Genomic DNA, 16285 nt, shown 5'->3' on the forward strand with positions numbered 1-16285 from the left:
GCCCCATAGGACACACACACATTTCCCCTTCATTTTTGGAGGGGGAAAAGTGCGTCCTATAGGGCGAAAAATACGGTACGTCAAACTGACAGACTAAGGCTGTGTAATCTCCCTGGAATATTTCTTTCATCATTTTGCCGTGTTTTTGAAATCCAAACCCATCAGTGAAGGATGGTCACTGCTGGTCGTAGGCCTCACTGTGCTTTCAACTAGCTCACAGTTTGTTGGAAGAAAAAACAGCCATGTCAGGAAGCTCCGATACTGTTGAGTGATAATGCTGTCATTTTCAATGCAGGATCGATTCACAAGAGCAAGTAATTCGCTACGGGTATATATTTAAATTGACAACCATTCTCAAATTGCCAGTTAAATTCTGAGGATCTTTACTGCTGCTTCCCAGCAATCGAGTAGTACATGCTCCCCCATTTGAATACTGAGTGTTTCATCTTTATTTCTATTCCTTTTTTTGAGCTGAAGGGGGGGGGGATTTGCATTTCACAAATATTTTTTTGACCCCTGGAAATTGCCCCTCCTTCCCAGTTTAGCGAAGTTTTGCATGCCATTGTGTAATTGTGCGAAACAGTTTGCATGTGCAGTGTTAGAAACTCAGATATATCAGATAGGCACCAGACGGCTCCTTAAACCAGGGTTATAGTCACCAAAATGGAATGCCTAGTTGCCATTTTGGGGCCAGGCAGCTTGAAAGCCGTATCTTTCAATACGACTTTTGGGTTCGTGAAATTCGTCTGGTTGTGCAGATAACAGATGGAATTCTACAGGATGTGTAGCTAGTGTGTGAAAACAGTCAAGATCCAAGCATCCCCAGATAGGCACCTCCAGATGGTGGAGACGTCAGACGCCATCCTGGCGCTCGGGCATCTTCACTTAGCTACAAGTGGCCGATGTTGTTGTTTAGTCATTTAGCCGTGTCCGACTCTTCTTGACCCCCTGGACCAGAGCACGCCAGGCACTCCTGTCTTCCACCGCCTCCTGCAGTTTGGTCAAACTCATGCTGATAGCTTCGAGGACACTGTCCAACCATCTCGTCCTCTGTCGTCCCCTTCTCCTTGTGCCCTCCATCTTTCCCAACATCAGGGTCTTTTCCAGGGAGTCTTCTCTTCTCCTGAGGTGGCCCAAGTATTGGAGCCTCAGCTTCAGGATCTGTCCTTCCAGTGAGCACTCAGGGCTGATTTCCTTCAGAATGGTTTGATCTTCTTGCAGTCCATGGGACTCTCAAGAGTCTCCTCCAGCACCAGAATTCAAAAGCATCCATTCTTCGGCAATCAGTCTTCTTTATGGTCCAGCTCTCACTTCCATACATCACTACTAGGAAAACCATAGCTTTAACTATACGGACCTTTGTTGGCAAGGTGATGTCTCTGCTTTTTAAGATGCTGTCTAGGTTTGTCATTGCTTTTCTCCCAAGGAGCAGGCGTCTTTTAATTTTGTGACTGCTGTCACCATCTGCAGTGATCATGGAGCCCAAGAAAGTAAAATCTCTCACTGCCTCCATTTCTTCCCCTTCTATCTGCCAGGAGGTGATGGGACCAGTGGCCATGATCTTCGTTTTTTTGATGTTGAGCCTCAGACCATATTTTGTGCAAGTTGCCAATAGCCAGGTGCAAAATGCACCTGGCAAATTTCGACCGCTGGGCATGTGCATCTGGTAAGAAAAGGGAAACATCTCCCAGTTGCTAAAGCAGCAAATAGATGCTCCCGTGCTTTGGTGCCGTTGCATGAAATTGCGGCAGCATGTGGATGAAGAGCTGCATTCTGAGACGTTGGATCAGATTGGGAGGGATTCATCTTGTTTTTCGGAGACATTCACAAAGCCAAATCTGACTCTGTAACACCATTATGTTTTCCTGGTCACTATGTGAACCCTTTCTGTCTGCGATCACACACAGAAGGAGCCCTGACAAGTTGTGTTTGTTTTTTAAGAAGATTGAATTATTTCTTGCATTTATTTATTTGGCAGGTGTGAAAGGCATAAAACAGTGGAAGTTTATGTTTATCTTGAAATGTTTTCATCCAGGAAAAATAGAAGCTACCGAAAATACTGGTACTACTTGTACTATAGTATCTTCCATAGAATTTATTAACTCACTGAATGCTATCTTCTTGCATGGAGCTGGCCTTCTGTTGTTGAATAGCTTTCTCTGGGCCTGCAAAGCCCATTTATGTGTTTTGCTTCCAGAGCTACCAAATCACCACGGCTTGGCTTGGAGGCGTGTCACTTTGCTGAGTTGTACATGTTCTGGTGTTCTTGTTTTCATCAGATGGTGTTCTTTAGTAATAAAACAGTTTTGAGAAAACAGTTTTTGAGAAATGCTGATTTTACAACTAAAAACTGTTCCGTATGTAAAAATTACAGGAACGTTTTTAAAAAATTCCATATATAAAAGTAGTTAAAAATAATTCTATTTATTTATTTATTTTATTTTGTTATACCTTGCCCATCTAGCTGGGTTTCCCCAGCCACTCTGGGCAACTTGCAGCATATCTAATAACATAATAAAAACGTCAAGCGTTAAGAATCTCCTGATACAGGGTTGCCTTCAGATGTCTTCTACAAGTTGTGCAGTTCTTTATCTCTTTGACATCTGATGGGAGGGCATTCCAAAGGGAGGACGCCACTGCTGAGAAGGCCCTCTGCCTGGTTCCCTGCATCTTTGCTTCTCGCAGTGAGTGAACCGCCAGAAGACCCTCTAAAGGAGGACCTCAGTGTCCAGGCCAAATGATGGGGTGGAGACTAAAATAACATATATTTTAGTATGCGTCTTATTGGAGTGCTTGTGGTATCATTCCTGGAGCCACTGTGGTTGCACTGGAGATAGATACCAACTTAACTGCTTTTACACCTTAGAGCAGACTTTCCCAAACTTGGGTCTTCAGCTGTTTTTGGACTACAATGCCTATTATCCCTGACCAGTGGTCCTGCTAGCTAGGCATGATGGGGGTTGTGGTCCAAAAAGAGCTGGGGAGCGTCCAAGTTGAGGAAACCCTGGTTTAGAATGTCCATCTCAGAACTTCCCATTGGTTGAAGCATGAAATGTAAAAATAGCATCTTTTCTGTAGTTTTACAGTAGTAACTCAGAAGCAAATAATTTGCTCAATACCGTGGAAGACAAACCCATTCAAAGTGCACTAAATCAGACTAGGGTTTAACCACAAAGGAGGAATAAAATATGAATGTGGTAACTAGAACATTAAACTTGCTTTATAAAGTGCCTTTTAGGAGATATTCTCATCCCTACCTAGAGAGTCCAGTGATCGAAATCAGAGTCCTTCATTCTAAATATGTACTGTGTCACTGAGCTGTGAGCTTTAGAATGTGCTAATTGTAGTAATTAGTGATGAATGTGATGGGAGATCATATTCCTATGAAGATCACTAAATAACCTATTTGTCCTTTAGGGTGTAAGAGCAAGAGGCAGTGCCTTCGCTATATGGATTTTCTGTTATTTTTACTATTTTACCTTATTTTTCATCACTTCCTGCTAGAAAATATGATTTCTCCACCTTAATTTGTTAGTAAAAGTAGAAGCTGAATCATTCGGAACACATTAGGAGTTGGGGGTGGGGTGTATAAAGAAGAAAAATAATTGAAAACGGAAAGCTTAATTTGCTTTAACAAGGTTTACCCTATAAATGTATGTTGAATGTGAAAATTCTGGAAAATGATTTCTCTCCAAAATTAAATACCTCTTCCTCCTTGGAGGTGGCTGGCATACGCAGTCCTGTGCCTCAATTCCTATTTCTAAAATCCCAATGAATTGTAACACAGGAGGGATTAAGAGATGTAAGACGTACCTTTAAGATAGACATTCTGCACTGCTGGGACCCTGACATGCTATATTCTCCTTGAAAGCAGACAGCTTAAGACTCCTCCCATTTTGTTTTAACAGGTTGTTAGATACAGGAATGAGATGCCAGAGTATCCCCCTTTTCCCTAAATTTAATGGAGCCTGGAGAAAACAGTCCTTTTAAGTCTATAACAGTGATGCCTTTTTTATATATATAAATGATCGGAACGGCTAAGGGAGCTGGGCATGTTTAGCCTGGAGAAGAGGAGGTTAAGGGGTGATATGATAGCCATGTTCAAATATATAAAAGGATGTCACATAGAGGAGGGAGAAAGGTTGTTTTCTGCTGCTCCAGAGAAGCGGACACGGAGCAATGGATCCAAACTACAAGAAAGAAGATTCCACCTAAACATTAGGAAGAACTTCCTGACAGTAAGAGCTGTTCGGCAGTGGAATTTGCTGCCAAAGAGTGTGGTGGAGTCTCCTTCTTTGGAGGTCTTTAAGCAGAGGCTTGACAACCATATGTCAGGAGTGCTCTGATGGTGTTTCCTGCTTGGCAGGGGGTTGGACTCGATGGCCCTTGTGGTCTCTTCCAACTCTATGATTCTATGACCCTCTCTGTAGCCAGCACAGGCAAAGCAGTTTTACCTGAAAAGCAAGCACCTTTTGTTTCCACTTAGTTTTCATGCTTTCTCTGTCCTGTTTTTTTGCATGCCTTCTTGATGGACTACAACAGAGAAGAAGAAAATGATGTGAGTATATTCTAAACTGTGTTTCTTTGTGTCTTTTTTTGAAAAAGAATTAGTATGATTCCATTTGTTACCTAAAAGTTCTCCAAGTGACTTAACTTTTAAAAACAGAAATACAGTAGTACCTTGGTTCTTGAATTTAATCTGTTCTGGGAGTCTGTTCAACTCCCGGTCCCGGAACGGTTTGAAAACCAAGACGCGGCTTCTGATTGGCTGCAGGAGCTTCCTGCACTCAAGCGAAAGCCGTGTCGGACATTCGGCTTCTAAAAAGGGTTCACAAACCAGAACACTCACTTGCAGCGTTCAGAAGCCAAGCCATTCAACTACCAAGGTACCATCATACAGGCAACTCTCAATTTACACGGGGGTTATGTGAAATCGTGTATATTTGAAACACACTTGAAAAGGCCTGCAAACACCCTCTAAACCTCTGGAAACCCTTGTAAAACCCTTTTAAAAACCTGCACTTAACCAGACACTAAACTCCATCACAACTTCCTTGCTCAAACTCCAATTTTCCACAGGCCTCAATGGTCATTGCAAGGAGTCCTGGGATTGCACTTACAAAGGCCCAAGGGATTACTAGGTTCTGTTTCCACACCCTTTTGCCCATTCTGGGGTCTTTTAGGGCCGCTTTTGCCATTTTTAAAGTTACTTTCAGGTTCAGTGTGATGCTAGTGTGCATGGTCAGTTGGAGGCACGTCAATTGGGCGTTGCCTGTACATTATACCGTGGAGTGGAGAATATAAAACATTAACATATTCATACAATACAACTATATATGTGTGTGTCTTTGTGCATACATACAAAAACACACACACTATAATGGCTACAGCTGAACTTTTTTAAGCTTTTGTTTAGTTTCATTTTGCTTGAAAGGAAGGAGAATACATGGCTGGGACATCTCAGATGAGAGGCATCATAGTTTTTGTTCCCTTATTTAGAATTGCTAAAAATGCAAATAAGGTTGGCACCAGGTGGGTCTAAGAGGATAGGTATTCCACAGTCAATCATAGAATAAAAAATTGTAGAGTTGGAAAGGATCCCAAGGGTAAACTAGTCCAGTTCTAATCCAATGTGAAGTTCACACTGCAATCTCAGAATACAGCTCAGAATTTGTGTTCTGTGGCTTCCTGTTTTTTGGTGACGCACCTTGATTCCACAGCTGCCCCACACCTTGCCGAAAGAAGGGAAAATGGGGCAGTGCCTGGTGAGGATGTGGTCAAAAAATGAGCTACTGGGGTATTACCTGGGTCACAAGGAAGCCTTAGCAGCTGGCCAACATGTGTCAGGTGATATTTTTTGAGGTTTATAATAAGGCTTCTAGGTATCTTAAGCTTGTCTACTGGTCTAAGCAACTCATGACTCTTTATGTTAGAGGACCCTAATTACCACCACCCCTATTTTTTTGCCTTCTGGTCCTTTTTGTATTTCCCTTTCTTTCCCTTTTTTGCTGTAACGTGAGTACAATTTTCAAAGCCACGATTTCACCAGCTTATTTCTTGTGTTCTAGGGCAAGACGGAAAATGCGCAGAAACCTGGTTTTGTCAAAGGGACAGTGTTCAAAGGAGTCGCATCGAGCCGCTTCTTGCCCAAAGGCACCCGGACAAAAGTTAACCTTGAGGAACAAGGCAGACAAAAGGTGTCCTTCAGCTTCAGCCTAACCAAGAAAACTTTGCAGAACAGATTTCTGACCGGCCTTGGGAATGACAAGCAAAACGAGGCTCCGAGCTCCCTGGGCACACCTCTTCAAACTGACATTGCCTCTAAATTTAAACTGGATCTTGGGGATTATCCGGATGTCGTGGAGGAATTTTCACCCCCAAAGCCTAAGGTGGAATTGGGCAAGATCCACTTTAAGAAACATCTGCTGAATGTTACAACAAAGCCGCCCCCTGCTGCTGCCATGCAACTGCCACCAGCAACTGTCGGACCATCAGAATTTGTGGAATTGCCACCATCACCGCCGCCACCCCCTCCTCCTCCTCCCCCTCCCCCTCCTCCCCCTCCACAAACACTACCAGCGCCAAAACCAGTACTAACCCCAGAAATTTTGCCACAACTTCCAGTAGCAGTACAGACAGCAGCCGCACCTCTGTTGCCATCGCCTATAGAAACTGTAGTCCGCATAGCAAAGGAGCCCTCAGTGAAAGCAGCTCAGGAAACTTTAGAACTGAACATTAAGCAAAATGCTGCGTTGGAAGGCTCTGAAGAACAGCTAGCTCAGGTTATTCCTGAAGAAGCAGAACTAGTCCCAGCGAAAGGAGATTCCCATATTGGGAGGGAGGAGGACGTTTCAAGTGCTTCAAAGGGTGCTTCTCAAAGTTCTAAGAAACAAAGTTCCAAGAGGAAGTTGTCTGATGGAGCATTGCCAGGTTCCGAATCTGATGAAGATTCCGTGAGGACCTCTTCAAGTCAGAGATCTCACGAGATTAAAATATCGACAAGCTCAGAGAAGGAAAAAGATTCGCGGAAGAGCTCTACTTCTGTCAGAACTGAAGAGCAGGTGAAAAGTTCATCACGGTCTAGATCTGAAAGGGATGAAAAATATTCTAGTTACTCCTCCAGATCTGAGAGAGACTCGAGGTATTCTTCCTCCCGTTCCAGATCTGAAAGAGAGAGGAGGCGAAGCAGATCCCGTTCTCGTTCTAGATCGGAGAGAGGTTCCAGAACCAGTTCTTCCTATTCCAGATCTGAACGGTCACATTACTATGACTCTGACCGGAGGTACCACAGGAGCTCACCATACAGAGAGAAGACACGGTATTCTCGTTCGTACGTGGATAGCAGGACAAGAGAAAGCTCTGATTCAGAAGAAGAGTATCGGAGGACATACGCCAGGTCTACAGACTCCAGGCGTACATCCTCTCATTCCTCATCTTACAGAGACTCTAGGACCTCTTTTTCTTATTCAAAGTCAGAGCGGGATAGCAAGTTGGAATCCTCTCATACTGACTCAGAGAGAAAAGGAAAGCCTACAAAATCAGACAGGGACTCCAAAAGGACTTCAGAAAGTGACGTATCAAAAAAGTGCTCTCCAGTCAATGAGCTGCGTCATCGGGGGGGAACATCATCCCACTCTAAAGCAGAGAGCAGTGTAAGTTCTTCCCGACACAAGTCCTCCTCTTCAAAGACATCTACTCCAAAGTCTGATAAATTTAAAAGTTCTTTCTGTTGTACAGAATCTGAGGAAACCAGAGAGCAGTCTAATTGTATAGACTTGGAGGCGTCTTGTGTACAAAGCTGTGAAACGAAAACTGCTATTGCACAGAAGCCAGAAACAGAAAGGACTGTTTCTCCGTTAAATCAGTTGAATGATTCACCTATTTTCAAAAAGTTAAATGAATCAAAAGAGATGTCTCCTATTTCTAAATCAAATGTACTTGCAGGAATTGATAGCCATGACAGTATTAAGGAAGAGGAGTCTGTAATCAAGGTAAAACATGAACCATTAAGAACTTGTTCTCCAGTAGAATTGAATATAAATGGATCCCCAGAAGGAAGGCCCAGTGATAGGGCATTGTTCCGTGCCCCCAAAATAGAAGAAATTGTAACATCTGATGATAGTTTAGACGAAACTGAGCCACCACTTCCAGTCAATAGTCCAAATTTGAGTAAGTTACCGTCTAATGGGTTTCAGTGTGTGTATCAGTCTAAAGGACACGATCCGGATGATTCTCTTGTCCTCCTAAGTGACTCCAACAGTTTTCTTAAAGAAAAAATGGAAGAGTCAATTCCCTCTGAATATGATTGTGTACCTTCTTGTATTGTGAATGTAAATAATTCTAAAATACATGCAGATAAAGCGGATGATCTCACAGATCCTTGTGATAAAACCAAAGATCCAGTCTCCTGCTATCTTTCAGATGATGCAGCTCTTTCTTTGTATTATTCAGAAGTTGAAATTGAAGCTGAGCCTTCCAATACAATTGTTACTCCAGAACCTTTTGTGGATGTTCAGTCATCTGAAAAGTTTACGTCCGCTGATGTCGAAGATCAAAATCCGTCAAAAATTGCTCATGAGGATGAAAAACGTGTTAGATGTTTCAGCTTATCAGAGTGCAGCCCAGTCAGAGATTCTTCTACAGAAGAATATATTGTGGAAGAGAAATTTGACAATCAGTGTATTGCGCAGCAACAACAGGCTTCCGAAAATGTGTTGTCCCACCCAGAGACAACTCTGGGGGAGGAAAAGAAGGAAGAACTCTTGGAGTGTCCCGAAGTAGCACTTGAATTGGATGTTTCGCATGTTGATTCCGTTGTAGAGAAAACAAAATCGCCTTTTAAAAATGAGCACTCTTATTATTTAGAGATGCCAACAGAAGACTCTGAGAAAGAGGAGCCGGATGATGAGGAAGACTCTGTGGTCCTTGATGAAAGAACTGTAGTTGCTGACTTGAAGGCCCACGCTCCTGAAGTCCTGGTGGTAAATGAAAAAAGCGATGACTCCTTGGGAGGATCTGCATTTTCAGATGCTTTGTCCCCATCTTGCGATATTGTTGTGACGGTTGAAGAAACAGAAACTGCTGCCGAAGTGCCCAGATGTGACAGTAGAGGCAGTACCCCTGAGCTCACTTCCATCCACCACGAAGAGTATTCTGATACGGCTGAAAGTGTGAGTGAACAGGACAGTGATGACAGTGACACAGAGGACTCTGATTCAGATGATAGCAGTGTTCCAAAGAACCGCCTTCAGTCAGTTGTGGTCATTCCAAAGAATTCTACCATAACCATGGAGGAGAGCAGTTCATGTTCCTCCCGGAACAGCCAAAGTAACAGACGCTATGTGGATCACTGGGAAGATGGCAGGCCAGAGTCCAGCAGGCCATTCTGTGAAGAAATGCCGGGTGACGTGGGATCTAATAATGGCCTGCAAAATGAAAGCAAGTATCTGCCTTCTAGGGATGCAGAGGGGAGGCTAGCGATATCTACTGAGCTCAACAGAACAGAGAGTGAAGACCTCCGGCCTGGTATCCCCCATCCTCAGAGCGATGGCGTTGACAGTACGAGTCAGTCAGAGCAGGCAACAGGTTTTATTCACAAGCCAAACCCAGATGAAAGATCAATATTAACTGAAAGCATGTCTGTGGCTCGATCGATTGATGTATCGCAAGAAGGGGAGCTGCATTATATTTCCAAGAACTTTGAAATGATTGACAATATGTCCAGGCTGCAGACCAGTATTTCCAAGCCTGACAGCAGGCAGGGGAAGTCTGGTTTTGGCGAGCCCATGGAAACTGGAGATTTCTCCAGAGAGGATGGCTTCCATTCAGCAGAAGACTTGAGTAGCTTGGGGTGGGATTTCTCCCAACCAGAGAAACCAAGCAGTACATACCAACAGCCTGATAGCAGCTATGGCATCTTCCCGGGTTATGTTTACCCCCCAGCTCCGGGAACATTTGTTGGGCCTCATAACTACTGGCATGACAATGGCTATTGGGATCCAAGGATGACCAATAGACCCTCTGAGATTAGCTACGAGCAAATGCAAGGGCAGGTTCCCGATTCGCTTACAGAAGACCATGAAGAGTATGAAGAAGTTGACCGCTGGGTTGACGAAAGCCACGCCTTCTTCCCCAACCAGTCGGTGAAGTTCCAGTCACGTGACCCTAGAGAGAAGGGTTCGGTGCAGGCCCACGAGATAAGCAGCAACTCCACTAAAGAACCAATGGCCCCAAGTGAGAGGAAAGAGCAGGCAAATAAGGTTTTGGATAAGAATGACATGAAAGAGCGGGGACCATTGAAGAAAAGGAGGACGGATTTAGAGAGTGACTCAGAGAGCGATGCCGACTACCGGGAAAGGAAGAAGGTCAAGACAGAGGGAGAGCGGTTGCCATCAATACTTCAGGACTCTTCAATGGTTCGTCCGCTGTGTTTCATGGAAGACTTCAGGGACTCGCAGCGTTGGAAAGAGTTTGCCAAGCAAGGGAAAATGCCCTGTTACTTCGACCTCATTGAAGAAAATGTGTATTTGACGGAAAGGTAATAGGCCTCTTACTTTTATGCTAACATGGGAATAGCGTGCCATAAATGTAATGTGAAAATTGTTTGCCCAGGGTAGTATAATACAGTCAAACCTCCGTTTACGTAACCCTCTTGTTTTTACTGGGTTTCGCAGCATGCGCAGAAGCGGTCCTCAGGTTGCGGAAACCTCGGGATCTGACCGGACCTCTGGAACAGATCCCGTCTGCAACCGGAGGTACCACTGTAGTGTGCAGTAAGAATATTAGAATAGGGGGAAATGACGTTGTGGTTCATAGTAGTATATCAGGCTGGTACAGAGTGCCAGTTGGGGTTGAAAGAGCCCCTTCCAAAACGAGTATTGGCCCTTTTACATATTCCTTATGTTGTATTAGGTAGTTTTATATTCAGTGTGATGTTCAGTAGGAGTGAGTAATAATTCCATATTAATGCAAGCAAACGTTAAGGCTACTGTAAAAATCTCAAGCGTTACAATCTTGGAAGCACCTGCTTAGTTTATAAGCCTTTTGAAGGCATCCAGAAACATTTTAAAGTTTTGTTCCCACCAAAAAAAAGAGTTGGAAACCTACTTGGTTGAATTAGCTCCCCGATCCTGAAATTGTGAATTTCTTCAACATGCAAAAAATTCATGCTATCGGCTGATCTGTGAATCCCACTGCAGTTTTGACTTGGGTTTGTGTCAAATCAGTGGGAATTCTCAAAACATCTGTATTACCTCAAGGCATTTTGAAGTACCATGTGTTAAAATTTAAAAGCCTGCAGTACTTTTATTTTGGATAAATTCTTCAGTCCTAGCTGGTATTATGCGGTCAGTTTTAAAGTTTGTTTTCTGGAATGCTGCATAGGAAAAAGAATAAATCTCACCGTGACATCAAGCGGATGCTGTGTGAATGTCCCACACTTTCAAAAGATGAGCGAGCTCAAGGAGAGGTGGCGTGTGGAGAAGACTGTCTTAATCGTCTACTCATGATAGAATGGTAAGTGTCCTTTTGAAGGTTAGTCTGCTGTCATCACACGCCCACATCATGACACCCAGCACAAGGAAAAGAGGTTTTGATGTAAAACGCAATAATCTTTCTGGTTGTTGAAAACAGCAGGCACAACACACTTCTCTTGTGCGTTCTTGTTGATTACGGTCAAGTGAATCTGCTTCTTGAAGTGTTGTAGAAGCGTCTGCTTTGGAGGAAATGTAAGACTGGTTTGGATTGCCTTGCTGCTTGTAAAGCTTATATTCTTTGTAAGCAGCTTTGAGCATAATGAAAAGGTGTATTATAAATGTTGAGATCATGTTTTCCTCTTTCCGAAAATCTGGGATAAATTCCAAATAGATATGGGGGGGGGGGGAGAGAACATACCTTAAAATGTAACCCTCTATCAGTGTTGTTGTTGTTTAGTGGTGTCCGCCTCTTCATGACCCCCTGGACCAGAGCACGCCAGGCACTCCTGTCTTCCACTGCCTCCCGCAGTTGGGTCAAACTCATGCTGGTAGCTTCGAGAACACTATCCAACCATCTCATCCTCTGTCGTCCCCTTCTCCTTGTGCCCTCCATCTTTCCCAACATCTGGGTCTTTTCCAGGGAGTCTTCTCTTCTCATGAGGTGGCCAAAGTCCTGGAGCCTCAGCTTCAGGATCTGTCCTTCCAGTGAGCACTCAGGGCTGATTTCCTTCAGAATGGAGAGGTTTGATCTTCTTGCAGTCCATGGGACTCTCAAGAGTCTCCTCCAGCACCAGAATTCAAAAGCATCCATTCTTCGGCAATCAGCCTTCTTTATGGTCCAGCTCTCACTTCCATACATCACTACTGGGAAAACCATAGCTTTAACTATATGGACCTTTGTTGGCAAGGTGATGTCTCTGCTTTTTAAGATGCTGTCTAGGTTTGTCATTGCTTTTCTCCCAAGAAGCAGGCGTCTTTTAATTTTGTGACTGCTGTCACCATCTGCAGTGATCATGGAGCCCAAGAAAGTAAAATCTCTATGCAAATACACTGCTTCCCAGTGATACATTTTCCATACTTCAGATAAAAAGTGCCTATAGTAGTCTTCTGTCATCATTCAAACAGAAACACTCAAATTTATTCGGCACCAAGTTTCTGGTACTAGTGTACTGTACTGGAGTTTTTTAAAGTCAGGATGGAGGGAAATATCAGGGTTAAAAGTGCATACAGAGTGATAGTTGCATTCTTTTCCTTTTGTTGGAGGATTCTGGAATTCAGTTTAGTTCAACCGGCAAAGGGAAGCTGTATCAAATGCCTCTTTAAAACTTGCTATTTGGGCAAAACCTCTCTGTCAACCTCTCTTAAGTCTGACTGGGATGATAAATCCGTGTCTGGGCTTTACCATTTCATACCGCGGGTGGGAATGGGAATCACCCATGGTGGAATACTCTGCTTTATAAACCAGCTCCGCCTTCCTCCCCATCTGGTGCCTTCCAGATGTTTTGGACTATATAACTCTTAACTCCCATCAGACCTGACTATTAGTCATGCTGGATGTAGCTAATGGGCATTCCAGTGCAACATCATGTGGAGGTCATCAGGTTGGCGGAAAACTCATTAAATGTCAGGGAGCAGGTTTCTAAACCGCTTTCTCTTTGCATGCAAGTGTTTCATGTGCAGGGATTCCTTTATCTTTTTGTAACAGAGGACTATTCTATTATTTAAGCTTTCATCTGAAGTGAAGAACTTCAGGGAGTTCTCACCTGAGGGAGAACCATGCCCATGGTCTCCTAGGCATTTTGGTGTGAAGTTTCTATCTGGATATAGGAGAGGAGATATTACTAGAACAGTAGTTCTAGTAGACCTGGGACTCACCTTTTCCCCCAGTCTGACTCATTTTTCCCAACAGTTCTGTCTTTATTTCCTTTCCTTTTTTTTCTTCCTCTTTGTCAGTTCTCTCTATTTTTCACCTTTTCTCAAAAAAATTAACCTATCAGACAAGAAGACCCTTGTGTGACCCCCACCTTAGGTCCATGTGGGTCTTGACCAATGTACTAGATTTCCTTGGATCCTCATGGTTTTTTATAGCAAAACTTTTGGGCCTTCGTGTCATGTGATAGATGTTAGATTTGAATGTGATAAATACTGGTATGTTATATGTGATGTTCATACATTGGCTTAACAGGCGCATTAAGACTTCTAAAATAGTTTGCATGCTGAATAGGTACAAATGTTAATGATTCTTTTTAAAATGCTGGCATGTTCGTTAATCTGAGAGTACGATTACATCATGGTAAAGGACCCCTGACCATTAGGCCCAGTCGTGACCGACTCTGGGGTTGTGGCGCTCATCTCGCTTTATTGGCCGAGGGAGCCAGCGTACAGCTTCCGAGTCATGTGGTCAGCATGACTAAGCTGCTTCTGGTGAACCAGAGCAGCGCACGGAAACTACGTTTACCTTCCCTCCGGAGCAGTACCTATTTATCTACTCGCACTTTGACGTGCTTTCAAACTGCTAGGTGGGCAGGAGCAGGGACCGAGCAATGGGAGCTCACCCCGTCGCTGGGATTCGAACCGCCGACCTTCTGATCGGCAAGTCCTAGGCTCTGTGGTTTAACCCACAGCGCCACCCATGTCCCTTACATCATGATACCTAAGTTCAAAACCTGAGACTTGTAGGATTTGTTGTGCTTCTTTAGAGAAACATGTGTGTGATTTAGAGCGTGTCCGCTACAAGCGGGCCAGTGAATATCCACATGGTTACTAACACATACATAATTTTTCCTTCTGCTTAGTTCCTCAAGGTGCCCCAATGGGGACTACTGCTCCAACCGGCGGTTTCAGAGGAAGCAGCATGCAGATGTTGAAGTCATTCTGACAGAGAAGAAAGGCTGGGGGTTGAGAGCAGCAAAAGACCTACCCTCGTAAGACTTCCCTCGTTTTAAAGGATCTCCATCATAGCAGTTTTCCCCTCTTGGGCATGGCAGCAGGGAAGGTTTCGTTCTGGGCAGCAGAGGGATTTTGCAGAGGAAGGCTTTTCCCACTCCCTTGCCTTTGGATTAGCTATAAGCATCATATGGGTCAGCACTTTTCCATGTACAGTGGTACCTCTGGTTACATATTTAATTCGTTCCAGAGGTCTGTTCTTAACCTGAAACTGTTCTTAACCTGAAGCACCACTTTAGCTAATGGGGCCTCCCACTGCTGCCATTCCGCCACCACGCGATTTCTGTTCTCATCCTGAAGCAAAGTTCTTAACCCGAGGTACTATTTCTGGGTTAGCGGAGTCTGTAACCTGAAGCATAGGTAACCTGAAGCGTATGTAACCCGAGGTACCACTGTACCAGTGAATGAATGCACTGTTAGGATGTGCTCTGCAGATGGACCGGTTGGATGTCCAGGACCATAGTGTGTGTGTGTGTGTGTGTGTGTGTGTGTGTGCACGCACGCACGCACTCCTTTTGGGAAGGAGAAGGCTGGTCATAGGCCAAAGGCCAGCAGGATCAAAGCAGAACACCTTTATACTCCTCCCCAGGAGAAGGCAGGGCAGTAATAATAATAATAATAATAATAATATTTTTTTATTTATACCTGGCCAGAGACTGGCTCAGGGCAGCTAACACCAGTAAAATTAAAATAAAAACATAATGGGGGGGGACAATTTAAAACACAGGTTAAAAATACAATTTAAAATGCAGCCTCATTTTAATAATAGCCCATAGATCAAAACCATAAGGGGAGGGAAACATAAGGGTCAGACTGAGTCCAAACCAAAGGCCAGGCGGAACAGCTCTGTCTTGCAGGCCCTGCGGAAAGATGTCAAGTCCCGCAGGGCCCTAGTCTCTTGGGACAGAGCATTCCACCAAGTCGGGGCTAGTACTGAAAAGGCCCTGGCCCTAGTTGAGACCAATCTAACCCCCTTGCGACTTGGGACCTCCAAAGTGTTGTCATTTGTGGACCTTAAGGTCCTCCGCGGGGCATACCAGGAGAGGCAGTCCCGTAGGTACGAGGGTCCTAGGCCGCGTAGAGGAGAAACAGGGTGATCCCACGTTCCAGGGGTGTTACATTCTGTGTTGTATTCAGTCCAAATTAGGCTGATGTGTGGGTACAGCCTGGAGCTTATTAACAGGACTCAGACACTGCAGGTGAGAGCCATGATGTATACTTCTTGCAAATGCCATCTTTTTTATTGAACACATGGAAACTGTTTTACCACCAGGCTGTTGGTCCATCTAAGCCAGTACTGTTTATTCTGACTAATAAGTTAAGTGAACCCCTGTTTTAAAATTAACACACAACTATGCCCAGCATTGTTCAAACTCCCTGGCTTTGGTTCAATATTGGTTCTCTTTCTAATTAGAATCATAGAATCATAGAGTTGGAAGAGACTACAAGGGCCATCGAGTCCAACCCCCTGCCAAGCAGGAAACAGTGTCTAGTCATTTCTCAACAGTATTTGTATACTGTTTTTCAGATCTAATCTCCAAAATGCTTAATAAAAAGAAATAATACAATTGCAGAATCCAAGGCAAAATTAGATTCTTCCCCAAGTGAAGCATGCCTGGTTGACAGCAGATCATTGGAAAACAACCTCAAACGTTTAGCAAAAGGGAGAGTTTCTTCGCCACTTTCTGAAAGTTCACATTGTTGAAGTAACCACCAGGAAGGCCCCGTTCGTAGTGGGTACCAATCTAGCACCACTAAGAGGTGGAGCTCTGAGCAGGACCTTTCTAACAGATCACAGAGCTCAGGAGGTTAGTTTCCTGTTTGGAGGAAGGCAGTCCCTAAGATATTCCAGATTCAGATTGTTT

General features: G+C 44.0%; 1 protein-coding gene and 1 long non-coding RNA gene across 5 annotated transcripts in view; one reads left to right on the top strand and one right to left on the bottom strand.

Annotated features, from left to right (window-relative positions):
* The window catches only part of SETD2 (SET domain containing 2, histone lysine methyltransferase), an 83313-nt gene that overhangs the window by 18287 nt on the left and 48741 nt on the right, over window positions 1-16285 (top strand). For all 4 annotated transcript variants that reach the window (XR_013977810.1, XR_013977811.1, XM_080973940.1 and 1 more), the window contains exons 3-6: window positions 4543-4558; window positions 6069-10537; window positions 11383-11514; window positions 14270-14398. Coding sequence is in view for 2 of the 4 variants with exons in the window: in XM_080973940.1 (XP_080830066.1) it covers window positions 4543-4558; window positions 6069-10537; window positions 11383-11514; window positions 14270-14398 (4746 nt within the window). In the remaining 2 variants the exon portion in view is untranslated. The remainder of the gene's footprint in view (window positions 1-4542; window positions 4559-6068; window positions 10538-11382; window positions 11515-14269; window positions 14399-16285) is intronic.
* On the bottom strand, window positions 1320-6737 carry LOC308459180. The gene is made up of 3 exons (XR_013977862.1): window positions 6599-6737; window positions 4455-4533; window positions 1320-2287 (listed from the first exon to the last, which is right to left on the bottom strand). It is a non-coding gene; the product is annotated as an uncharacterized lncRNA (long non-coding RNA).

The sequence above is a fragment of the Podarcis pityusensis genome (genome assembly GCF_964106645.2).
Source record: "Podarcis pityusensis genome assembly, chromosome: 12".
NCBI lineage: Eukaryota > Metazoa > Chordata > Lepidosauria > Squamata > Lacertidae > Podarcis > Podarcis pityusensis.